The 26,952-nt window shown below is 45.3% G+C and overlaps 1 protein-coding gene across 1 annotated transcript; it reads left to right on the forward strand.

Moving 5' to 3' along the window:
- The first annotated feature begins 1,604 nt into the window (after positions 1-1,604).
- LOC115139846 (ADAMTS-like 2) lies at positions 1,605-24,534 on the forward strand. The gene is made up of 19 exons (XM_029677672.2): positions 1,605-1,688; positions 5,973-6,075; positions 6,515-6,657; positions 6,822-6,897; positions 7,213-7,315; positions 7,425-7,570; positions 7,776-7,899; positions 9,660-9,740; positions 11,715-11,890; positions 12,554-12,881; positions 13,579-13,933; positions 16,085-16,188; positions 16,294-16,420; positions 16,623-16,836; positions 17,069-17,224; positions 17,373-17,543; positions 17,813-17,989; positions 23,587-23,731; positions 24,127-24,534. Exons 2-19 carry the CDS (start codon positions 5,974-5,976, stop codon positions 24,246-24,248), a joined length of 2,850 nt encoding a protein of 949 aa, XP_029533532.2. The 5' UTR covers positions 1,605-1,688; position 5,973; the 3' UTR covers positions 24,249-24,534.
- The last annotated feature ends 2,418 nt before the right edge of the window (positions 24,535-26,952 follow it).

Below are 26,952 nucleotides of genomic sequence, written 5' to 3' on the forward strand. Positions count from 1 at the left end.
TGTCTATCACCATATAAATCTGTGATGGCATGGAGGATGTGATTGATGCCTAGCAGTGTAGTGTAGCAGAGCAGGCCTAATGCACGTAGCAGACACCGAGGCAGCGCAACAGAGAGAACATGTGGCTGCTGGGTGCAGACGTCGTGGGCAGGCATGGTGGTCCTCCCTGTCCCAGCGTCCGTCACTCTCTCTCTCCCTGCTGCTTGATACATTCTAGAGACTCAACTTCTGTGTATGTCTCTCTCTCTCTTTCTCTCTGTGCTGCTCAATACATTCTAGAGACTCAACCTCTGTGTATGTCTCTCTCTCTCTTTCTCTCTTTGCTGCTCAATACATTCTAGAGACTCAACTTCTGTGTATGTCTCTCTTTCTTTCTTTCTCTCTGTGCTGCTCAATACATTCTAGAGACTCAACTTCTGTGTATGTCTCTCTGTCTTTCTTTCTCTCTGTGCTGCTCAATACATTCTAGAGACTCAAACGCTCTCACTTTCACCATAGATTTTCTTTTCTCTTTTTCATTCACTCTTGGTTCATGTAGCTTTCCATATGCATATGCTTTCTAATGGAAATATTTGTTGAGATATTCTGGATTCACCTCAGAGATAGGTAAAGGCCTGCTCTGAAACTCATGACATAGGCCATTTCCAGGTGTGTTCTCTCCATATAGAAACATATGAGATGAAAGAGGGGAGCACACAGGGCAAGACACCAGCATCTGTGGAGGAGATGGAACAAAGGACGTGAGGGGGACTGATAAGATGGGGTGATGGGAGGCCTCCCGGGTGGCGCAGTCGTCTAAGGCGCTGCATCGCAGTACTAGCTGTGCCACCAGAAACACTGGGTTCGAGCCCAGGCTCTGTCGGGAGGTCCATGGGGTGACGCACAATTGGCCTAGCGTCGTCCAGGTTAGGGAGGATTTGGCCAGTAGGGATATCCTTGTCTCATCGCGCACTAGCGACTCCTGTGGCGGGCCGGGCACAGTGTGCGCTAACCAGGTCGCCAGGTGCACGGTGTTTCCTCCACCACATTGGTGCTGGCTTCCGGGTTGGATGCGCGCTGTGTTAAGAAGCGCAGCTTGGTTAGTTTGTGTTTCCGAGGACGCATGGCTTTCGACTTTCGTCTCTCCCGAGCCCGTACGGGAGTTGTAGCGAAGAGATAGTAACTACTAACAATTGGATACCACGGAATTGGGGAGAAAAAGGGGGTAAAAACAATATGGGGGGGTCGCACTGTGGGAAACAGCGACTTCCTCTGTATGTCTGCCAGTGGAGCGAAGTGGAGTGGAGGGGGAGAGCAGAGAGAGAGAGAGTTGAGAGAGCAGGGAGAGCAGAGAGAGAGAGTTGAGCTGCCAGGCTTGGCTTTGAGCTGTCAATGGGACAGAGTCCCCACCACATACAGCAGCAGCAGAGGCAGGAGAGGCAGACCCCAGTGCTTGGCACTGGGCAGGAGCCTCCTGTTTGTCTAGGCGTTCCTCCCTACTGCCACTCTCTTCCTGCTGCTCGGAGGAGGAGGGGTGGGGGGGAGGAGGAGAGGGGCTGAGGGAGGGAGGGGAAGAGGGATGCAAGGCACACACCTTACCTCTCTCCCTCTCTCTCCCTCTGCACACACATCTCTACAGCACCACCACCACCACACCACCCACTCTGACCCGGCATCACACAGCTCGGCGGCCCCTGAACTGCAGCTAGGTGAGTGGGTAAATATTTACACTCCTCCAGCCTGTCTGTGTGTTTAAGTGTGTATATGTGTGTGTGTGTATGTGTGTGTGTTCATATGTGATTCTGTGTGTGTCTGGCATTTTGTGAGGTGGCAGGCGAGCCAATGGGACTTGTCTCCTGTTCCAGACCAAAACAAATCCTCACAATGATGTTTACTTTCCTACAGCGGTGTGTGTGTGTTTGCGTGTGTATGTGTGTGTGTGCTGATGCCAGACTCTGTCTGGAGAGCTCTCTGTTGCTGTGGGAGAGACGGATGAGGTGAAGGTTTCATGCTAATTCAATTTCTGAAAGTGATGTAATAATTTGGTGCTCCCAAATGAAACTGTGATTTGGAAAGGTGATGATGTGTCATATAGTTTACCACATGCATTGTGTTCTGATGATGTAAGTTGTTCTATCTAAGAAAGACAAGTGTTCAGTCATGCCTAGGTCATAGGTATCCAGTTAAAAGTGTGAAGATGGTCAGATCTTGTTCTCGGGGAGGCGACTGCAGCAGCATAAGAACCTTGAGTAGAAAATGTACACAAATGATGACACCATGATTGTGGTGTCAGTGAAGCAACAAGCACCAGTCTAAGAGAGAGTCCGTGTACATTCTGTAGTATTATGTTTTACAAGAGTGAAATGAGTGAATTGCTTGGAGTTAAAGGAGTGGGGATTGTTTTTGGGGAAAAAGCACATGGAAATGTACCATATCAGAGCAACAGATACATAGGGTAATGTACCATATCAGAGCAACAGATACATAGGGAAATGTACCATATCAGAGCAACATATACATAGGGAAATGTACCGTATCAGAGCAACAGATACATAGGGAAATGTACCGTATCAGAGCAACAGATACATAGGGAAATGTACCGTATCAGAGCAACAGATACATAGGGAAATGTACCGTATCAGAGCAACATATACATAGGGAAATGTACCGTATCAGAGCAACAGATACATAGGGAAATGTACCGTATCAGAGCAACAGATACATAGGGAAATGTACCGTATCAGAGCAACAGATACATAGGGTAATGCACCATATCAGAGCAACAGATACATAGGGTAATGCACCATATCAGAGCAAAAGATACATAGGGTAATGCACCATATCAGAGCAACAGATACATAGGGTAATGCACCATATCAGAGCAACAGATACATAGGGTAATGCACCATATCAGAGCAACAGATACATAGGGAAATGTACCATATCAGAGCAACAGATACATAGGGTAATGTACCGTATCAGAGCAACAGATACATAGGGTAATGTACCATATCAGAGCAACAGATACATAGGGAAATGTACCATATCAGAGCAACAGATACATAGGGTAATGTACCGTATCAGAGCAACAGATACATAGGGTAATGTACCGTATCAGAGCAACAGATACATAGAGTAATGTACCGTATCAGAGCAACAGATACATAGGGAAATGTACCATATCAGAGCAACATATACATAGGGAAATGTACCGTATCAGAGCAACAGATACATAGGGTAATGTACCGTATCAGAGCAACAGATACATAGGGTAATGTACCGTATCAGAGCAACAGATACATAGGGTAATGTACCGTATCAGAGCAACAGATACATATGGTAATGTACCGTATCAGAGCAACAGATACATAGAGAAATGTACCGTATCAGAGCAACAGATACATAGGGAAATGTACCGTATCAGAGCAACAGATACATAGGGTAATGTACCGTATCAGAGCAACAGATACATAGGGTAATGTAACGTATCAGAGCAACAGATACATAGGGTAATGTACCGTATCAGAGCAACAGATACATAGGGAAATGTACCATATCGGAGCAACAGATACATAGGGTAATGTACCGTATCAGAGCAACAGATACACAGGGTAATGCACCGTATCAGAGCAACAGATACATAGGGTAATGTACCATATCAGAGCAACAGATACACAGGGTAATGTACCATATCAGAGCAACAGATACATAGAGAAATGTACCGTATCAGAGCAACAGATACATAGGGTAATGTACCATATCAGAGCAACAGATACATAGGGTAATGTACCGTATCAGAGAAGCAGATACATAGGGAAATGTACCATATCAGAGCAACAGATACATAGGGTAATGTACCGTATCAGAGCAGCAGATACATAGGGAAATGTACCATATCAGAGCAACAGATACATAGGGAAATGTACCGTATCAGAGCAACAGATACATAGGGTAATGTACCATATCAGAGCAACAGATACATAGGGAAATGTACCGTATCAGAGCAACAGATACATAGGGTAATGAATAGTGGCACTAGTGAGATGATCCACCTGTTGCTTTTTCCTGTTAATGACACAGCTCCAGGAAGTTTCCCTGGTAAAGGAGGAATACCACCAGCTGCTCTGAGGAAGGTAGGCTGTTTGGAAGTGCCTCGGTGTGAAGGAGAAGTATTTGGTAGCTAGACCATTACTCACAAAGGACACATCAATTGCTGTTATGGTCACTGAGGGAAAACAATGTACGCAGAATGAGGTGTGGAACAAACTAGTGGAAGGCACTCTATCACAAAGAGGACTGAGTCCCCAAAGTGGTGTTTACTCGAAACAATGTCTAAAATGTCACTCATTCTGCAAATACATACCACATGCACTCTCTCTCTCCCCACTCCAAAACACCAGTGTCCTCTCCTCTCCTTCTCTCAGCCATGCCTCTGTGTGCACTTTGTATAAGCAGAGCGAGGTCAAGGACTCGTGGAGAGCAACGGGCGATTGAGTGGGAGCAACATCAATTTTCCACTTCACATATGAACGTGAGAAGGCTGCTACGAAAGGACGAAGGAGGAAGGAGCCCCAGTCTGGTTAAACAGCTCCTCCAGAAAGGATGAGTCTGCCTGGGCCTTCCATCCAGACCAGACAGCCCCGATCCGACCGGCCCCAGCTCCCCACAGCCTCCCCAGGGATAGCCTGCTGTCTGTCTGCTGCCTGTGAAAGAAAAACACCCCTCCTACCCTGAACAGGGGGCCCCAGGGGGGCAGAGGGCCGGGAGGGGAAAGGGGGACGCAGGGGGGTGTGGCTAGGGGGGAGACGCAGGGCTGTGTTTACTCTCCTCTGTGGCCCTGTGAAGCCATGTGAGGAGGAAGGCCTGTCTCGACGGCGACAGACTGCGTGGTCTGTGGGAGAGAGAGAAAGGGAGAGCGAGAAAGAGAGGCATGGGAGAGGGAGAGAGAGAAAGGGAGAGCGAGAAAGAGAGGCATGGGAGAGAGAGAAAAAGAGAGCGAGAGAGTTTGGCAGCTGGACACGTTCCAGCTGTGTCTGGGAGGATAATGAACTCCAGGTGTTCCAGCGGGTAGTTTAAGACACCTGTCACCAATATTTAGTGCCAGAAAAAGCCAGACTGCAAACAGGGCTAGACGATCTGTTTGCTTATTTTAAGAAGCCTACCTAACTGGAGTTGTGGGCCTGATGAGGAGGAGAGGTGGGACAGGGGGATGTGCAAGGGGGCTTTTTCTAGAGTCAGAGCGTGTGTATGTCACTGACCTGATGTGTGTATCACGTGTGCGTGTGTGTGTTTGCATGAACGTGTGTATGTTACCTTACAGTAAACGTCTGGGCAGCCGGTGCATTCACACTAAGGTGGAGGAAACAAAGGCCTACCTGTGTGTGGAAGGGCTAGGCCTTCAGTTAGGAAACTTACCTTAGTCCCTCCAGCACTGAGCCTTGTTTGACATGCTGCTTCCATGTTCCAAATCCTGTCTCCAACACCTGTGCTCACTCAACAGCCTGTCTTTGTCACCACCTGTCTGCGTCTGAAGGTTTTCATCCAAGTACACGGTGATTGCCAGTGCACTAAAAAGTCTGAAGACATTTACGTTGAAGCCCACACGGATGTGGCACGAATAGGTTTCCTCTGAAACACTTTTAAGTGCTCTCCCTTGCAAGGACAGTAGATCCCTGATATATATGCAAAAGCTAAGGACGGTTATAAAAGCCTGTTTTATATCACAGCATACAGATATCCAAATGTTGTATTGGAATTGGGACTGGTGATTTGTGAACTGAGTTTACGTCGCACTAATCGTACAGTGCATTATGCCCTAGTTAGGGGTCTGCTGTATCAGATATACCAATGTAAGTTCATTAAAGATGTCTTTTCATTTCCACAGTGTTCTTCCCATCCTGTTTGTCTGTACCTAGTTCAGGTTTATCGGTGTGAGTCTTCAGCTCCTACCTTTCTGTCCCATTGAGGTCTTTCTGTGTATTTGATCGTGTCAGGATGAGGATCTGGTCGTGGGAACAATGTGGGGAGACCAGCCTGGTGCTACTGGGGTTTCTCACCTTGGCTTTGTCTGTAGGGAACCTCTCAACCAGGGGACAGGTATGCTTGTCCCACTCTCTCTCTCTCTTTCTCTACATGGTACATGCTCGCCCAACTCGGGCCTCTCTCTTACACACACACACACACACACACACACACACACACACACACTCTATCACTGGCATCATTTCAGTCAGTCAGTCACACTGCTTGTCTGTTGGTCTGTCTTTCTCTTCTTCTCTATTTGCCAGTTGTTCCCTCACTCACTCTTGCTCCCTCTTTCTGGCCCTCGCATCTCCAGACTATTCTTTGTTACATGTCTTCTTATAAAAACCCACAGCTGTTTTCTCTCACACCTTTTACAAGGAGAGCACAGTACATATCACTTGTCTCCACTTAACCCAGATTGGCAGAGTGGCTAGACATGCTTATAATTAGTCACAGTGTGTACAGGGCCCTGTTCTGCTGCTTCTCTCTAAGGGTTCTGTGTTGTGTCTAGGAGGAAGGGGGAGCCTCCAACAGTCTGGAGGACGAGCTGGAGTCCACCACATACTGGTGGGGGGAGTGGGCCAAGTGGACCGCCTGCACACGCACCTGCGGAGGGGGGGTCATGTCCCAGGAGAGGCACTGTCTCAAACAGAGGTCAGTCCGCTGACAGACAGTTTCGATTCTATACTGTTCTGTTCCATTCCTTTCTATTCTAACCTGTTCTATTCCATTGCATTCTATTTTAGTCAATAAAGGTGTTATTTATCTTCAAATCTCAACATGCAGGTTTACTAAATTCATTCATTTTCTATCCAAAGAAAGAAAGCAGCCGCTGCTAGAGACAACATGACCTGCACTGGCACTTCGAAGAAATACCTCCTCTGTAACACCAAGGTTAGCATGCATCTATTACTGCCACCCCGTTTCCTGACGTTAGCTAAATACATGTTGACACAACACCCCACAACCTGAAGCCTATGATGCAGAAGTCAATGTAGACCACACAGCTTTTTTTGTAATCAGTTGAGATACAAATTGCTTAAGGTTTAGTACAGCGGCCACAAAGTCTGGTCCTGGAGAGGTACAGGGTGAACGGCCTTTTTGTCCTAGAGTTGTCACACCCTTTCATAATATATTGTAAAACCATTCTAAAATTAAAAATACATGAAGCAGACAGAAAAGTGTGTGTATATTTTCTTTCTTGTGCAGGACTGCCCTTCCTCTGGGAGAAGCTTCAGGGAAGAGCAGTGCTGGTCTTTCAACTCACAGGTCTACAATGGCAGGAACTACCACTGGAAACCCCTGTATCCGGGTAAGACCCATAATAAACCCACTCAGCTCTGTGTCACTCCCTCCTGTGTGGCCTGTCCTCAAAGCTCGTTATTACACTGTGACTGACCTTTGTATCCATCCATCTACAGATGACTATGTCCATATCTCCAGTAACCCATGTGACCTGCACTGCACCACGGCCGACGGCCAGAGACAGCTGATGGTTCCTGCTCGGGACGGAACGTCCTGCAAGTACAGCAACTACAGAGGGGTCTGTGTGGACGGCAGATGTGAGGTCAGGGAACGCTTGTTTCTTACATCTGCTGAGGAGATTGCTTTGCATAATCTGTGAGAATGGCCGAAATGCTTATTATCCTGGTCACATGATAGTGTCAATAAAATAATTCAGTTTACTTGCTATATTCCGTGAGTGTCATACGTTCAACTTGCTTTGCATCAAAATGATAATCATCCTGTTTGTCTTAACATCATTTCTGCAGCCAATCGGTTGTGATGGGGTACTTTTCTCGCCCAACATGCTGGATAAGTGTGGTGTGTGTCAGGGGGATGGCAGCAGCTGCAGCAGGGTCAATGGAAATTTCCGCCGCGGGGCCACCACATTGGGTAGGAGTGTGTTCAACCTCAACCACATACTGAGATAGTTTGGGTGTGTGGATGGATGGATGGGTGGGTGGCATGGATAGAGGGTATTGATGGAGGAGATATGTCTCTCCATCTATTCCAAACCTTGAGCACACCTATCTGGGACGAGCCCCACAAATACAGTGGGGCAAAAAAGTATTTAGTCAGCCACCAATTGTGCAAGTTCTCCCACTTAAAAAGATGAGAGAGGCCTGTAATTTTCATCATAAGTACACTTCAACTATGACAGACAAAATGAGAAAATAAAATCCAGAAAATCACATTGTAGGATTTTTAATGAATTTATTTGCAAATTATGGTGGAAAATAAGTATTTGGTCAATAACAAAAGTTTATCTCAATACTTTGTTATATACCCTTTGTTGGCAATGACAGAGGTTAAATGTTTTCTGTAAGTCTTCACAAGGTTTTCACACAATGTTGCTGGTATTTTGGCCCATTCCTCCATGCAGATCTCCTCTAGAGCAGTGATGTTTTGGGGCTGTTGCTGGGCAACACGGACTTTCAACTCCCTCCAAAGATTTTCTATGGGGTTGAGAGCTGGAGACTGGCTAGGCCACTCCAGGACCTTGAAATGCTTCTTACGAAGCCACTCCTTCGTTGCCCGGGCGGTGTGTTTGGGATCATTGTCATGCTGAAAGACCCAGCCACGTTTCATCTTCAATGCCCTTGCTGATGTAAGGACTTTTTCACTCAAAATCTCACGATAAATGGCCCCATTCATTCTTTCCTTTACACGGATCAGTCGTCCTGGTCCCTTTGCAGAAAAACAGCCCCAAAGCATGATGTTTCCACCCCCATGCTTCACAGTAGGTATGGTGTTCTTTGGATGCAACTCAGCATTCTTTATCCCCCAAACACGACGAGTTGAGTTTTTACCAAAAAGTTATATTTTGGTTAGTGTGTGTTACTGATGGTAGGCTTTGTTACTTTGGTCCCAGCTCTCTGCAGGTCATTCACTAGGTCCCCCCGTGTGGTTCTGGGATTTTTGCTCACCGTTCTTGTGATCATTTTGACCCCACGGGGTGAGATCTTGCGTGGAGCCCCAGACCGAGGGAGATTATCAGTGGTCTTGTATTTCTTCCATTTCCTAATAATTGCTCCCACAGTTGATTTCTTCAAACCAAGCTGCTTACCTATTGCAGATGCAGTCTTCCCAGCCTGGTGCAGGTCTACAATTTTGTTTCTGGTGTCCTTTGACAGCTCTTTGGTCTTGGCCATAGTGGAGTTTGGAGTGTGACTGTTTGAGGTTGTGGACAGGTGTCTTTTATACTGATAACAAGTTCAAACAGGTGCCATTAATACAGGTAACGAGTGGAGGACAGAGGAGCCTCTTAAAGAAAAAGTTACAGGTCTGTGAGAGCCAGAAATCTTGCTTGTTTGTAGGTGACCAAATACTTATTTTCCACCATAATTTGCAAATAAATTCATTAAAAATCCTACAATGTGATTTTCTGGATTTTTTCGCTCATTTCGTCTGTCATAGTTGAAGTGTACCTATGATGAAAATTACAGGCCTCTCTCATCTTTTTAAGTGGGAGAACTTGCACAATTGGTGGCTGACTAAATAGTTTTTTGCCCCACTGTATGTCTCTGAAAGAGAACTATAGCCAGTTAGTCTGACAACAAGCTCAATGTGTGCTTCTTTAGCCAACTCTTCTGATGTTCAGGCTATTTAGTTGCAGGTAAAATGGAGTCATCATAATGTTTCCTGTCTCCAAGGTTACTCCTTCATCACATCAATCCCCGAGGGCTCCTGGGACATTCAGATCATTGAGAGGAAGAAGTCAGCTGATGTTTTGGGTGGGTACTTCCTTCTTATCCTGGTCACCATGCCATGTATACACACATCTCTAATGTTCGCTGTTGGTACGGTGTGATGTTGTTATGTTGCATATAAGGTGCAAAACATTTATTCAAGATTTTCAGAAAATACAGCAATGGGATCCCTATTAATCAACTGAAATTAAACTCTGATGATCTACAGTCTGAAGTTTACATACACCTTAGCCAAATACATTTAAACTCGGTTTTTCACATTTCCTGACATTTAATCCCACTAAAAATTCCATGTCTTAGGTTAGTTAGGATCACTACTTTATTTTAAGAATGTGAAATGTCAGAATAGAGATAATTATTTATTTCAGCTTTTATTTCTTTCATCACATTCCCAGTGGGTCAGAAGTTTACATACACTCAATTACTATTTGGTAGCATTGCTTTTTAAATGGTTTAACATGGGTCAAACATTTCGGGTATCCTTCCACAAGCTTCCGACAATATGTTGGGTGAATTTTGTCCCACTCCTCCTGACAGAGCTGGTGTAACCGAGTCAGGTTTGTAGGCCTCCTTGCTCGCACAAGCTTTTTCAGTTCTGCCCACACATTTTCTATAGGATTTAGGTCAGGGCTTTGTGATGGCCACTCAACACCTTGACTTTGTTGTCCTTACGCCATTTTGACACAACTTTGGAAGTATTCATTGTCCATTTGGAAGATCCATTTGCGACCAAGCTTTAACTTCCAGACTGATGTCTTGGGATGTTGCTTCAATATATCCACATAATTTTCCTACCTCATGACGCCATCTATTTTGTGAAGTGCACCAGTTCCTCCTGCAGCAAAGCAGTCAACAGGATGCTGACAAACTCGGGCTTCATGGTTGGATGGTGTTCTTCGACTTGCAAGCCTCCCCCTTTTTCCTCCAAACATAATGATGTTCATCATGGCCAAACAGTTCTATTTTTGTGTCATCAGACCAGAGGACATTTCTCCAAAAAGTAAGATCTTTGTCCCCACATGCAGCTGCAAACTGTAGTCTGGCTTTTTATGGCGGTTTTGGAGCAGTGGCTTCTTCCTTGCTGAGCGGCCTTTCAGGTTATGTCAATATAGAACTGTGGATATAGATACTCTCGTACCAGTTTCCTCCAGCATCTTCACAAGGTCCTTTGCTGTTTTTCTGGGATTGATTTGTACTTTTCACACCAAAGTACATTCATCTCTAGGAGACAGAACGTGTCTCCTTCCTGAGAGGTATGACGGCTGTGTGGTCCAATGGTGTTTATACTTGCATACTATTGTTTGTACAGATGAATGTGGTACCTTCAGGCGTTTGGAAATTGCTCCCAAGGATGAACCAGACTTGTGGAGGTCTACAAAAAATGTTTTTGAGGTCTTGGATGATTTCTTTTGATTTTCCCATACTGTCAAGCAAAGAGGGACTGCGTTTGAAGGTAGGCCTTGAAATACATCCACAGGTACACCTCCAATTGACTCAAATGATGTCAGTTAGCCTATCAGAAGCTTCTAAAGCCATGACATCCTTTTCTGGAATTTTCTAAGCTGTTTAAAGGCACAGTCAACTTAGTGTATGTAAACTTCTGACCCACTAGAATTGTGATACAGTGAATTATAAGTGAAATAATCTGTCTAAACAATTGTTGGAAAAATTACTTGTGTCATGCACAAAGTAGATGTCCTAACCGACTTGCCAAAATTCAAGTTTGTTAACAAGAAATCTGTGGAGTGGTTGAAAAACTAGTTTTAATGACTCCAACCTAAGTGTATGTAAACTTCCGACTTCAACTCTATATACTTTTATTTCCTTTGCGATCTCTTGAATTGACTGTATCCATTTATGGTCATGTATGGGGAGGAGAAATTCCAGTGTAGGGTGAACATCAAAGATATGACCTTTTCTGTAGAGTCAACCAACTGGTCCTCCTCCAATGGTCCTCCATCCCCTCAATGAGACTATGTTCTATCCTATCCCCCACAGCTGTGACCGATCAGGCGGGGAACTTCTTCTTCAATGGGAACTACAAGGTGGACAGCCCCCAGAACTTCCATGCGGCGGGGACCGTCTTCAAATACCGGCGGCCCATGGATGTGTATGAGACGGGGATCGAGTACATCGTAGCCAAAGGGCCCATCGACCAGGCCATCAATGTTCTGGTACTGTAGCCTGCTGAGGTCTGCTCTGCTCCCTCCCCTCATCTGGCAGCCAGGGCCTCTGGGTAATGTCTAGTTTAGAAGTAGTGTACACGTATCCAGTAGCTTGCAGTGCAGGGTAGAAGAAGGAAAAGTTCTGCAAGATAGATACCTGCAAACTGATATTGCTCCTTCATTTTCATTGCGCATCTTTTCGTGTTAATGCGTTACACAGTAAAACTTCAATAGTGTACATGTATCTTGTCTTTTCTTTCATGGCCTCACTCACTGGCAATCAAGCCCCATGTCTGAATGAGCGCAAGCAGGCTAGACGGCTGACTCTAACAGCAGTCATGTACTGTACAGTATTTACTGTATATGTGCAATTGACTGAGTTTGATAGGCGGGAGGAGGGAATGGGTGAGCTCTCGGTCTTTGGTGCTATGCTGGTCTGTCTCTGCTGCTTGCATGTTCTCTCTTAAGTCATCCAAAAAAAGACCTTGGCAAATACCTGGTCAGTAATAATTCTGTTTGACTGTGCTGTATTTGTGCACAATGTAGTTTATTACGCAGAGCATTACCTCTGGTGTAAGACACTGTAAAAGAGAAGTATAACCAACATCATTTAATCCAAAGAATCCATCTGACACCCCCCCCCCCCTCCTTCATTATTTTCACTCCTCATAGGTGTGGAACCAGAATGGTCGTATCCCTTACATCACGTACGAGTACACTGTCCTGAGAGAGTCCCTGTCCCCTGTCCCTCAACCTCCCGTCTACACTGGCCCCGACAGCACCACCCCAGGGGTTTCCGTGGAGATGGGCAGTATGGTGGCCCCCAACGGGAGCACGTATGACAAGGTGGCCCCTGAGACCCAGAGGAACCAGGTGCTGAAACAGGGGGCCAAGGCGCCAGGGGCCGAGGGCCAGAAAGGCCAGGAGACCAACGAGGTGTATGAGGAGACAGGAGCCATCGACTGTCACCAGGACAGCCCAACCCCACCACAATACACAGGTAACACCAGCATACTAGAAACCATAAAAACAATACAATAAACATAACACAAATAATCCTAATTATACATAACCCCAATGCACAGGTGATTAACGCAGGTAACTGGGAGGGAGGGAGGGAGAGATTTTTTCTTGACTTGCAGACTGTGCAGTTCTCCCCCTGAACTACTGTATGTATCTCCATATAAATCAGTTCACCACTCAGATATCAGATGAGATAAAATGTTGTTTTAAAAAAAAGAGAGTCCTCGCTGCTGGCCCTTTGGAGTCCTGCATTATTCACAGGCATATATACAAAGAGGAGCTTGGGGAGATGAAAAATTCAGAGAACTCTGGCATTTTCTCCTTTTTTTAAATGGCTGCATCACAAACATGAGTGGTAATGAGTGCAAGCCGACCTGCCTGCACCAAGCTCTCAGACAGCCCTTCCACTTAGACTGTGGGACAGTTATGCAGGGAGTTTGGCCATTGGGTGAGACCGAGGCCCTCTACTGCCTTAAGGAATATGTTGAAAGGCTTTGTGTGCTGTTTTGTTGTAGTGCACAAACTGCACATAAAACTCCTCTTTTATTAAGGAAGCACCAGGAGTTTTTCCTGACCACCTGACCAGGAAACACCTCTGGTGCGACTTAGTATAAGGCTTTCTCCCACTTTAATAATTTCTCTATCTTTCCACTTCCTTCTTGTTATCCCAACAGATGGCAACAGCAGTCACACAGGTAGCGTAGCAGTCCCTGCCCCGGCAGCCAGCAAGCCTTTAGAGGAGGGACCAGACTCCGAGAACCTCATCTGGAGAGTCTTGCTGGGCAAGCAGATTGGTCTAGATGAGCTGCTCACCAACATCTCAACCAATCAGCTCCTGACGGCGGGAGAGGGAGTGTTCTCGTTGGAGGTGGACTATAGCAGTGTGGAGCAGGGAGGCCAGTTCCCCCTCAACAGCTCTCTGGGGGAGTTCAGTCTGGGCGCGCGGAGGAATGATACTGGAGACCTGCTGTTCCCCAACAGGACGCTGCTGACGGGGATGAGGAGCAACAATCGCACCAACAGAACCAGGTAGTGTAAGGAGGGATCCACACAATGTTGAGCAGAAGTAAAGAGGCAATGTTGACCCAACGTCAGCTTGCTATCTGGTATAGGAACCCATCCAAACAATATCACTTCAGAATCCCATCCACAACCCCTCTGGTCTTTATCTTCCACCTCTAATACTCTTCACTTATTGATGCTGCTGATGAGGGGTTAGAGTGAACACAACAGACCCACTGGGCACACACTGGTTGAATCAACGTTGATCCTTGTCAATTCAATGAAATTACGCTGAACCAACGTGGAATAGATGTTGAATTGACGTCTGTGCCCAGTGGGGAGTCCTTCTCTCTCTAAGTAAGGATTGAAGTGAAGGTCTGTGACGATACCAGTATCGCAATAAGTTTTCCATGGAAAAAAGGAAAACATGAAGCAGATCGAACTATTTGGTCCTTTAAAAGCCTGCTTTGTCAAATACAGCTTGGAAAATATTTACATGTGACTGTGGATGACAACATAATGATGTTTGTTTCCAACATTAAGGCTGTTTTCCTAAAGAAGTTAAATTCGCTTCATGTTTTGTTTCCTTACCACGATACTGACACGTATCGCGATATTGGTATCGTCCCGGCCCTACTGCAGTGAGTCATTTCAAGGCATGTAAAAGGGCTGGATATTCTCGTCAGGAAAAGGGCCCATGCTGCTGGCTGGGGGAATGGAATGTGCTCCAGGCTGGCTTCTGGCCCCATCCATCCCTTACTTCTTTTTCTTTTTGAGACATCCAAAGAATCGCATGGAGAGGAGACAGCCAAAGAATCACATGAGGAGACAGCCAAAGAATCACATGAGGAGACAGCCAAAGAATCACATGAGGAGGAGACAGCCAACGAATTGTATGGAGAGGAGACAGCCAAAGAATCGCATGGAGAGGAGACAGCCAAAGAATCGTATGGAGAGGAGACAACCAAAGAATCGCATGGAGAGGAGACAGCCAAAGAATCACATGGAGAGGAGACAGCCAAAGAATCACATGGAGAGGAGACAGCCAAAGAATCACATGGAGAGGAGACAGCCAAAGAATCACATGGAGAGGAGACAGCCAAAGAATCACATGGAGAGGAGACAGCCAAAGAATCACATGGAGAGGAGACAGCCAAAGAATCACATGGAGAGGAGACTGCCAAAGAATCACATGGAGAGGAGACAGCCAAAGAATCGCATGGAGAGGAGACAGCCAAAGAATCGTATGGAGAGGAGACAGCCAAAGAATCGTATGGAGAGGAGTCAGCCAAAGAATCGCATGGAGAGGAGACAGCCAAAGAATCGCATGGAGAGGAGACAGCCAAAGAATCACATGGAGAGGAGACAGCCAAAGAATCACATGGAGAGGAGACAGCCAAAGCGCAGGGCTGGCTGGGGTAGCATTCCATCATATTTATAATTCATGTTGGCTTCCCTGCACTGTGTCCAAACACCGCTTTGCCAGTTCTCCTGCCAGAGCCCCATAAAACACATCACATGACACACCCTGTCTTCCCCTGCCCTGGGGAGAAGAACGGATTGGAGGAGGAGAAGGAGAGGAGGAGGAGGAGGGGAGGAGAGGAAAAGAGGAGGAGGACGAGTAGGAGAAGGAGGGGGAGGGGGACAGATGAGAGGAAAAGGAGGAAGGGAAGGAGGAGGAGGAGGAGGAATAAAAATGGGATACGGTCCACTTAAAAGCAAATAATTCAAGGTATTTGCGGCAAAGTGAAAAATATGACTGGGAAGAAACATACTGTCAGACTGAAGTCACCTCTAGGGATAAATGTGCAAGAATTAGTCACAGTTGCACTGAGATATGCCGGTTAAGAATGATTCAAAGTTCCTGTGTATTTTCAAATAAACATCTCTGCTCTGGCTATAAAAAAAAACAGCCAGTGATATGACAAGAATGTTCATGTCACTTTTATGTGAATTAATGAAAAACAGAATGTCGCTGGCTGTTATGATTTGGAGGGTGAGGTGAATCAGCCGTGTGTGTGTGTGTGTGTGTGTGTGTGTGTGTGTGAGAGAGAGACAGAGACAGAGAGAGAGAGCTGGGGTTCAGTGGGTTTACTGTGAAGGCCTGGTCATGTCTTGTTTGACAGTGTGAAACCTTCTGAAAACCTTAAAACCTTATTGTCATGTTGTGTTTGACAGGACTAATCAGAGGTTCCTGCAGAAGAACTTCAAGCTGAGCCCTGCAGACATGTACCGCTGGAAACTGTCTTCTCAGGAACCCTGCTCCTCCACCTGCTCTATAGGTAAACACACCCACCCACACACACACACACACACACACACACACACACACACACACACAATGTATGGATTAGTTATGAAATTGTAAGTTATCATTTCTGCTGCAGGAGTGTCAAAGTCCTTTGCCATGTGTGTTCGCTACGACGGCGCTGAGGTGAATGACATGCACTGTGACACTATGACCCGACCTGAGCCTGTTCATGACTTCTGCATTGGGAGGGAGTGCCAGCCCAGGTATGCACCAGAAAACAACACACGGAGAAAGTACTTAAAGGACTGTTTACCGGTCGGACGACTCTTGAAGTGATGCAAAGTTCTTTGAGAACAATGTTTGCCTCTTGGCCATTACCATTTTATTTAAGATTCAATTTAATTTACTTCCGAATATAACTAATTGTGCCTGAACTCTGCTCTATTTGCATCCCCTCACCCTCAGGTGGGAGGCGAGCAGCTGGAGTGAGTGTTCTCGTACCTGTGGTGAGGGCTTCCAGTTCCGTCTGGTGCGCTGCTGGAAGATGCTGTCCCCCGGGCTGGACAGTTCTGTGTACAGTGACCTCTGCACCCTGGCAGAGCTGGAGAGGCCCCTAGAGCGCCGCGCCTGTAAGAGCCCAACCTGTGGCCCCCAATGGGAGGTGGCCGAGTGGACTGAGGTGGGTGGAGCTATACTGAGGGAGTGGATGGTGGGACAGGGATTGTGTGTGTGTGTGTGTGTGTGTGTGTGTGTGTGTGTGTGTGTGTGTGTGTGTGTGTGTGTGTGTGTATGTGTGTGTGACTAATGACTGAGCAGGAACACTATAGTAAGTAGATTGTTGCATCCTACTGTTTGAGCAACTGTAGGTGATATTGAAGGTGAGTGTGTCCTCTCTCCTCTTTCCTGTACAGTGTCCAGCGAAGTGTGGCCGCAGGGCCCAGGTGACCCGGGAGGTCAGGTGTTCAGATGAAACCAAGTCATGTGATCCCCTGACCCGCCCCCTTAACACCAAGAACTGCACAGGCCCGCCCTGCGAGCGCCAGTGGACTGTGTCAGAGTGGGGGCCGGTGAGTACACCACTACTTCCACTCACTACTACATTTCTATGGTACGTTGATGACTGATACAAATAGTGATTGCACTGGCTGTTTCTCTGAATCAGTAATACTATGTGTTATTGCCGTGTCATCCCCGTTGAAACTGTGACCTCTGCAGTGCTCTGGGTCGTGTGGCCAAGGGAAGATGGTACGTCACGTGTACTGTAAGACACCAGAGGGCCGTGTGGTGCCTGAATCCCAGTGCTCTCCGGAGAATAAGCCCCTGGCAATCCACCCCTGTGGGGAGAAGGACTGTGCTCCACACTGGCTCACTCAGGATTGGGAGAGTGTAAGGCAACTGGGTCGTTTTGTTGATGTTCTGTTGATGTTCTGTCGGACGTTTTATTGATGTTCTGATGATCTATATATGGCCTCTTAATGCTCTGTTTGTGTCCTATTTTGACAATGTTTACTTGATGTTCTCTTGATGTTCTGCTGGTGTTCTCTTGATGTTTTGACAATGTTATCCCAATGTTCTGTTGATGTTCTATATATGTTTTCTTGATGTTCTCTTGGTTAGAGATTCATTGGCTGAGAGCAGTCTTTTTTTCCTCTCAGTGTAACACGACATGTGGCCGCGGTGTGAAGTGGAGAATTGTGCAGTGCGCCGGCATCACTGCTGGGAAGTTCCAGACCCACGACGACGAGGCTTGTGGTGCCAGTAAGAGGCCCGAGGACGAGAACACCTGCTTCGAGAGGCCCTGTTTCAAGTGGTACACCACGCCCTGGTCTGAGGTGAATAACATTTCAACCATGACATTGTTCACAAAGGCAGTCGGTCACACTCACCTGCTACAAATATCATATCCCCAAGATATGCTAACCTCTGACCATTACAATAACAACGGAGGTTAGCATTTTTTTTTGAGGGGGGGGGGGGGGGGGGGGGTATGATATTGGTACTGCTGTAACTTTCTAACTGATCATTATTCACAGTTAATTCAGGACTATCCATAGCATCCACATTACTGTAGAATTGTTTAGAAACAAATAATATTCTTTTACAATAAAAGTGACTTCACAATGCATCATTTATCATTCATTTCTATTTGGCACAAGATGATAGTCTGAAACACAACCAAAACAAATAGCAAATCCAACCAACAAGTTTGTAGAGTCACGAGCTTGATGTTATCATTGCATGCTAGGAATATGGACCGAATACTAAACTTTTGACTAATTTAATACATATATAAGTGAATTTGTCCCAATACTTTTGGGCCTATGTACAAAACGTGCTGTAATTTCTAAACGGTTCACCCGATATGGATCAAAATATCATCACATTAAATCTGACAGTGTGCACTTTTTTTAACCTTTATTTAACTAGACAAGTCAGTTAAGAACAAATTCTTATTTTCAATGACGGCCTAGGAACAGTGGGTTGACTGCCTTGTTCAGGGGCAGACTGACAGATTTCAGCTCAGGGATTCGATCTTGCAACCTTTCGGTTATTAGTCCGACACTCTAACCACTAGGCTACCCTGCCACCCACTTAAACCTCATATTGATTGTGCCATTTCAAATCCAAAGTGATGGAGTAAAGTGTGTCACTGTACCAATACTTTTGGAGCTCACTCTAGATGGTGTTCTATTAAAGACAACAAAATCATCCAATCAAATTGTATTCGTCACATGCGCCAAATACAAAAGACGTAGTAGACCTTACCATGAAGCGCTTACTCACGAGCCCTTAAACAACAATGCCGAGTTTTAAACAGTAAGTAAGAAAAAATGTGCTAAATGAGCTAAAGAAAAAAGAATAACACACTAAATGAACAATAACTAACAATAACAATAAGACTTTATACAAGAGATACCAAGTACAGAGTCAAAGAGCAGTGCTGCTGTGTTCATTCCTCAGTTCACTAACACACGTGGTGTGGGTGTCCGGATGAGAGACGTGAAGTGCTACCAGGGCAGGGAGATTGTGAGAGGGTGTGTTCCAGTGGTGTGGTGCTATTTCATTTTGGTGAGGGAGCGCAAGTTTCTCAAGTTTTTACCGGCAGATGTAGCCTATTAAATATCATTGTTAACTAAGCAAAAAAAGAAATGTCCCTTTTTCAGGACCCTGTCTTTCAAAGATAATTCGTAAAAATATAAAGAACTTCACCGATCTTCATTGTAAAGGGATTAAACGCTGTTTCCCATGCTTGTTCAATGAACCATAAACAATTAATAAACATGCACCTGTGGAACAGTCGTTGAGACACTAACAGCTTACAGATGGTAGGCAATTAAGGTCACATTTATGAAAACTTAGGACACTAAAGAGGCCTTTCTACTGACTCTTTCTTTTGACATCAAAAGAAATATGCCCAGGGTCCCTGCTCATCTGCGTGAACGTGCCTTAGGCATGCTGCAAGGAGGCATGAGGACTGCAGATGTGGCCAGGGCAATAAATTGCAATGTCCGTACTGTGAGAAGCCTAAGACAGCACTACAGGCAGACAGGATGGACAGCTGATCGTCCTCCAGTGGCAGAGTACCTGCACAGGATCATTACATCCGAACATCACACCTGCGGGTCAGGTACAGGATGGCAACAACAACTGCCCGAATTACACCAGGAATGCACAATCATCAAATCAAATCCCTCCATCAGAGCTTAAACTGTCCGCAATAGGCTGAGGGAGGCTGGACTGAGGGCTTGTAGGCCTGTTGTAAGGCAGGTCCTCATCAGACATCACCGGCAACAACGTCGCCTATGGGCACAAACCCACCGTGGCTGGACCAGACAGGACTGGCAAAAAGTGCTCTTCACTGATGAGTTGCAGTTTTGTCTCACCAGGGATGATGGTTGGATTCGCGTTTATCGTCGAAGGAATGAGCGTTACACCGAGGCCTGTACTCTGGAGCAGGATCGATTTGGAGGTGGAGGGTCCGTCATGGTCTGGGGCGGTGTGTCACAGCATCATCGGACTGAGCTTGTTGTCATTGCAGGCAATCTCAACACTGTGCGTTACAGGGAAGACATCCTCCTCCCTCATGTGGTACCCATCCTGCAGGCTCATCCTGACATGACCCTCCAGCATGACAATGCCACCAGCCATACTGCTCATTCTGTGTGTGATTTACTGCAAGACAGGAATGTCAGTGTTCTGCCATAGCCAGCAAAGAGCCCGGATCTCAATCCCATTGAGCACGTCTGGGACCTGTTGGATCGGAGGGTGAGGGCTAGGGCCATTCGCCCCAGAAATGTCCGGGAACTTGCAGGTGCCTTGGTGGAAGAGTGGGGTAACATCTCACAGCAAGAACTGGCAAATATGGTGCAGTCCATGAGGAGGAGATGCACTGCAGTACTTAATGCAGCTGGTGGCCACACCAGATACTGACTGTTACTTTTGATTGACTGTTACTTTTACTGACTGTTACTTTTTTCTGACTGTTACTTTTGATTTTGCCCCCCCCCCCCCACTTTGTTCAGGGACACATTATTCCATTTCTGTTAGTCACATGTCTGTGGAACTTGTTCAGTTTGTGTCTCAGTTGTTGAGTCTTGTTATGTTCATACAAATATTTACACATGTTAAGTTTGCTGAAAATAAACGTAGTTGACAGTGAGAGGACGTTTATTTTTTGTTGAGTTTAGAATAGACCTATGCATCAAATGCATCCTCAAACTGCAACGTCTGCCTATGCCCACGCATATTGTACATTTTTCATAAGCTCAAACGCTAAGTTAGGCATACCATGGGAATATGCTTTTAGATCTTCTGGAATGACTGTTTCATGGGTGAATTAAAGCAGATGGTGATAAACAACTATTAGCCTTGCTTGTAGACCTATTTTTTTTCAATCTTAGCATATATCCTGCCTAGTGGCGCACTCTGTTAAGTTTTGGCCACATGAGGAAAACAATTAGATCATTCAGCTTCAGATAATAAATGACTGAGGAGTTGTTTTGGGTGTAACATTTTCTAGGCCAACTATCCTACAGTTGAAGTCGGAAGTTGACATACACTTAGGTTGGAGTCATTAAAACTAGTTTTTCAACCACTCCACAGATTTCTTTTTTTAACAAACTATAGTTTTGGCAAGTCAGTTAGGACAGGGTCAGAAGTTTACATACACTAAGTTGACTGTGCCTTTAAACAGCTTGTACAATTCCAGAAAATTATGTCATGGCTTTAGAAGCTTCTGATAGGCTAATTGACATAATTTGAGTCAATTGGAGGTGTACCTGTGGATGTATTTCAAGCCCTACCTTCAAACTCAATGTTTCTTTGCTTGACATTATGGGAAAATCAAAAGAAATAGTCCAAGACCTCAGAAAAGAAACTGTAGACCTCCACAAGTCTGGTTCATCCTTGGGAGTAATTTTCAAATGCCTGAAGGTACCACGTTCATCTGTACAAACAATAGTACGCAAGTAAAACACCATTGGACCACACAGCCGTCATACCTCTCAGGAAAGAGACTAGAGATGAATGTACTTTGGTGCGAAAAGTGCAAATCAATCGCAGAACAACAGCAAAGGACCTTGTGAAGATGCTGTCGGAAACTGGTACGAAAGTATCTATATCCACAGTAAAACAAGTCCTATATTGACATGACCTGAAAGGCCGCTCAGCAAGGAAGAAGCCACTGCTCCAAAACCGCCATAAAAAAGACAGACTATGGTTTGCAACTGCACATGGGGACAAAGATTGTACTTTTTGGAGAAATGTCCTCTAGTCTGATGAAACAAAAATATAACTGTTTGGCCATGATGACCATCATTATGTTTGTAGGAAAAAGGGGGAGGCTTGCAAACCGAAGAACACCATCCCAACCGTGAAGCACGGGAGTGGCAGCATCATGTTGTGGGGGTGCTTTGCTGCAGGAGAGACTGGTGCACTTCACAAAATAGATGGCATCATGAGGCAGGAAAATTATGTGGATATATTGAAGCAACATCTCAAGACATCAGTCAGGAAGTTAAAGCTTGGTCGCAAATGGGTCTTCCAAATGGACAATGACCCCAAGCATACTTCCAAAGGCTTAAGGACAACAAAGTCAAGGTATTGGAATGGCCACAAAGCCCTGACCTAAATCCCATAGAAAATTTGAGGGCTGAACTGAAAAAGCATGAGGCCTACAAACCTGACTCAGTTACACCAGCTCTGTCAGGAGCAATGGGCCAAAATTCTCCTCAATTTACTGTAGGAAGCTTGAGGAAGGCTACCCGAAACATTTGACCCAAGTTAAACTATTTAAAGGCAATGCTACCAAATACTAATTGAGTGTAGGTAAACTTCTGACCCACTGGGAATGTGATGAAAGCAATAAAAACTGAAATAAATAATTATCTCTACTATTATTCTGAAATTTCACATTCTTAAAATAAAGTGGTGATCCTAACTGACCTAAGACAGGTAATTTTTACTCAGAATAAATGTCAGGAATTGTGAAAAACTGAGTTTAAATGTATTTGGCTAAGGTGTATGTAAACTTCAACTGTATATGCTCTTATATTCAGTTCTGTTATGTAAAATGCTAATTAATCATTGTGATCTTGGGAAACATTGATTCAGCTTTGATCTAACTTTACTAAACGAGCACCATTGTGAGAAGTGATAATCTTCTATTTGTAATAATAATAAGTGATGAGTACGACTACTAGGTGTAGGGAACAGATCTTGATGAAGGTTATTTTAAGCGATTTGAGTGACTTTCTAATTGTGGTGCTGAAAGAACAGCACCGTAACCAAGTGGTCGCATATTGTTCTGGGTTCGACTGCGCAAGAGGGGGTCCGTGGAGTCTTATGAACATCAAGGCAGACACGCCGTGAAGTTGGATCCTAGATCCATGCGGTGGATCAGTTTGTCTGCATACGCAATATAGGTGGTACGTTTCCGTAAGCTAAGCATTCGGACAGTAGGGCGAGTTCAAGTGTGTCGTACATGAGCCCCAAGTCCATAACAAACTGCTTTGAGGAAAGACGTTTTAGCAACCCCTGGCAGAGTTTTCTGTCTCTGGCTGTTCTTGTTACGTCAGATTTGGCCCGCTCAAAGTGGTCAAGCCTCTGACAAGTGGGCCCCTGTACACACGCCTACAGTTATTCATCATTTGCGCCACTGCCAGAGAGAGAGAGAAGACAGGGAAGAAACCACCATTTACCTACCTATAGGCTGCTACACATTTATTTAGTTTATCATTCTATAATTTCCATGGAATGTTTGTGGTAATTAAATATCATTTATTTATAATTGATCAGAATTTGAATGACCAGCTCTGTGTTATCTCAAATTGAAAAAAGTGAGGGAGCGCCGCTCCTCAGTGCAACGGCAGCACTGTACCCCTGGTATAACCCTGGTATAGTGCTGACGTGTGGTGTGTTCACTCCCCAGTGCACTAAGACATGTGGTGTGGGTGTCCGGATGAGAGACGTGAAGTGCTACCAGGGCAGGGAGATCGTGAGAGGTTGTGACCCCCTGACTAAGCCTGTGGCCAAGCAGACCTGTGCCCTGCAACCTTGTCCCACTGAACCCCCAGGTACGTAAGCAAAAGCCTGGTCCCAGATCTTGCCAACTCCAATGACCATAGGAGTTAGCAAGACAACACAAACTGATCTGGGATCAGGCTCTGTAAGCAGCAAATCACTCTGGAAACTTTAGGAGAGTTAAAGTCTAGTCACAGGCAAAAGTCAACCGCGGAATACAGCATGTTTAAAGCACTTGTTTTTAATTGTATTATTTAAGTACACCTCTTTCTTTCATAACAGCCTAAGGTCCTGAGCATTTAGATTGTGGAGGTAAAAAGGCATTGATTGATTAATTCATTCATTCATTCATTCATTGATAGGTTTATCATTGCAGTATTTTTGAGTCGTGATGAGGCTACTTTTTCCATATCATTGAACATGTCATATATGTCTCTCTGCCATGCAGATGAGAGCTGTCAGGACCGTCCCACCACCAACTGCTCTCTGGCTCTGAAGGTGAACCTGTGCAGTCACTGGTACTACAGTAAGGCCTGCTGCCACTCCTGCAGGGCCCAGCACACCTCTTAGTATTGCCTGACACCTACAAAACCTTACCCTGCAGCTCTCCAACCCCCACTCCCACCCCCTACCTCCAGCAGACCCCCACAAACCCCTTAACTCCAACCACTGCAGACCCATACCCGCAACCCACTTACTTCCAGCCAAAGAGCCCTCTACCCCAGACTACTCGTCAACAAATTACCCCCCAGTAGGTCCCTCTACTAGCCCCAGTATGTTACTCTATTACCCCCCAGTAGGTTACTCTAGTACCCCCCAGTATGTTACTATATTACCCCCAGTAGGTTTGTCTACTACCCCCAGTAGGTTACTCTACTACCCCCCAGTAGGTTTGTCTACTACCCCCAGTATATTACTATAGTACCCCCAGTAGGTTACTCTATTACCCCCAGTAGGTTACTCTACTACCCCCAGTATGTTACTCTACTACCCCCAGTATGTTACTCTATTACCCCCCCAGTAGGTTACTCTATTACCCCCAGTAGGTTACTCTACTAACCCCCAGTATGTTACTCTACTACCCCCCAGTAGGTTATTCTACTATCCCCCAGTATGTTACTCTATTACCCTCCAGTAGGTTACTCTATTACCCCAGTAGGTTACTCCACTACCCCCAGTATGTTACTCTATTTCCCCAGTAGATTACTCTATTACCCCCAGTAGGTTACTCTACTACCCCCAGTATGTTACTCTATTACCCCCCCCAGTAGGTTACTCTATTACCCCCAGTAGGTTACTCTACTAACCCCCAGTATGTTACTCTACTACCCCCAGTAGGTTATTCTACTATCCCCCAGTATGTTACTCTATTACCCTCCAGTAGGTTACTCTATTACCCCCAGTAGGTTACTCCACTACCCCCAGTATGTTACTCTATTTCCCCCAGTAGATTACTCTATTACCCCCAGTAGGTTACTCTACTAACCCCCAGTATGTTACTGTAGTACCACCCAGTAGGTTACTCTACTACCACCCAGTAGGTTACTCTACTACCACCCAGTAGGTTACTCTACTACCCCCAGTAGGTTACTCTACTACAGCCAGAATGTTACTCTATTACCCTCCAGTAAGTTACTCTATTACCCCCAGTAGGTTACTCTATTACCCCCTGTCGGGTACTCTACTACCCCTCAGTAGGTTACTCCACTACCCCCAGTGGGTTACTCTATTACCCCCAGTATGTTGCTCTATTACCCCCAGTAGGTTACTATATTACCCCCCCAGTAGGTTACTATAGTACCCCCAGTAGGTTACTCTATTAACCCCCAGTAGGTTACTCTACTACCCCCAGTATGTTATTCTATTACCCTCAGTATGTTACTCTACTACCCCCCAGTAGGTTACTCTACTACCCCCAGTAGGTTACTCTATTACCCTCCCGTAGGTTATTCTATTACCCCCAGTAGGTTATTCTATTACCCTCCCGTAGGTTATTCTATTACCCCCAGTAGGTTATTCTATTACCCCCAGTAGGGTACTCTACTACCCCACAGTAGGTTACTCTACTATCCCCCAGTAGGTTACTCTACTACCCCCAGTAGGTTACTCTACTACCCCCAGTAGGTTACTCTATTACCCCCAGTATGTTATTCTATTAACCCCCAGTAGGGTACTCTACTACCCCCAGTAGGTTACTCTACTACCCCCAGTATGTTACTATATCACCCCCAGTAGGTTTGTCTACTACCCCCCAGTAGGTTACTCTACTACCCCCAGTAGGTTACTCTACTACCCCCAGTACGTTACTATATTACCCCCAGTAGGTTACTCTACTACCCCCAGTATGTTATTCTACTACCCCCAGTAGGTTACTCCACTACCCCACAGTAGGCTACTCCACTACCCCCAGTATGTTACTCTATTACCCCCAGTAGGTTACTCTACTACCCCCCCCCCAGTAGGCTACAGTATATCTAAAGGGCCTGGTCCAAATGAGAAGGAACAGTAGAATATGATAAAGGCTTCAGTCTGAACCACAAACACATACCTTTCTTTCAGAGAGGTTGTCAATTGGGCACATACAAAGAATGACACCCTGAAGTACTAAGAGTTAAGGGGGATAGATGAGAGAGCGAAGAGTGAACTGGTGCGTATATTTGTGTCTTTTGAAGAGAGAATCCTACACCAGAAATCTCTTAAACCATCGCTGTCATTGCTCCAAATATTAACAACCTATTTCGAGAAGGGTCCACACTAATGTGGAAAGATATATTAAATTATTTCCTGGTTGACTATACTGCATGTCTAGTCTGAATTTAAGATAAATATTGACTATGAATATTATTTAATTATCTTTTAAATTAGTGTGTGGCACAGGAAAGGTGTCCATACTGAGTGTTATCCTTAACTATGATATGAGAAATAATACAATACAATGTAACTGCCCCATTTCAGTTTTTATTATTGGGCCCATACTGCTATTTTTTGCAGAACATACAATTTATTTATTGCTCATCACACATGATTTTATCAATCATGGCATATAATTCATGAAGTTACTAAATGCCAGGTAGTTAAGTGTGAATGAGAGAGTGAATTTAGAGGTTAAGACTAAAGACACATGGTATGGCCATACAGTTATCCCATTCATGGACTGAAATATTCTTGACACTTGAAAAGGTTGAATTACATTGAAGAGTTTGTGTCTCATTTTGTACAATATATATCCAGTGTACTGTTTTTGTGTAACTGATACCTCTTTGTACAAAGAAGT

This window comes from Oncorhynchus nerka, linkage group LG13 (genome assembly GCF_034236695.1).
Source record: "Oncorhynchus nerka isolate Pitt River linkage group LG13, Oner_Uvic_2.0, whole genome shotgun sequence".
Taxonomy (NCBI): domain Eukaryota; kingdom Metazoa; phylum Chordata; class Actinopteri; order Salmoniformes; family Salmonidae; genus Oncorhynchus; species Oncorhynchus nerka.

Excerpts from the sequence above, each read along its gene's own strand:
- LOC115139846 (XM_029677672.2), top strand. The coding sequence starts at position 5,974 with ATGAGGATCTGGTCGTGGGAACAATGTGGGGAGACCAGCCTGGTGCTA. Across the intron at positions 6,658-6,821 it reads AGGCACTGTCTCAAACAGAG|AAAGAAAGCAGCCGCTGCTA; the intron begins GTCAGTCCGCTG and ends TTCTATCCAAAG. Across the intron at positions 7,900-9,659 it reads CCGCGGGGCCACCACATTGG|GTTACTCCTTCATCACATCA; the intron begins GTAGGAGTGTGT and ends CCTGTCTCCAAG.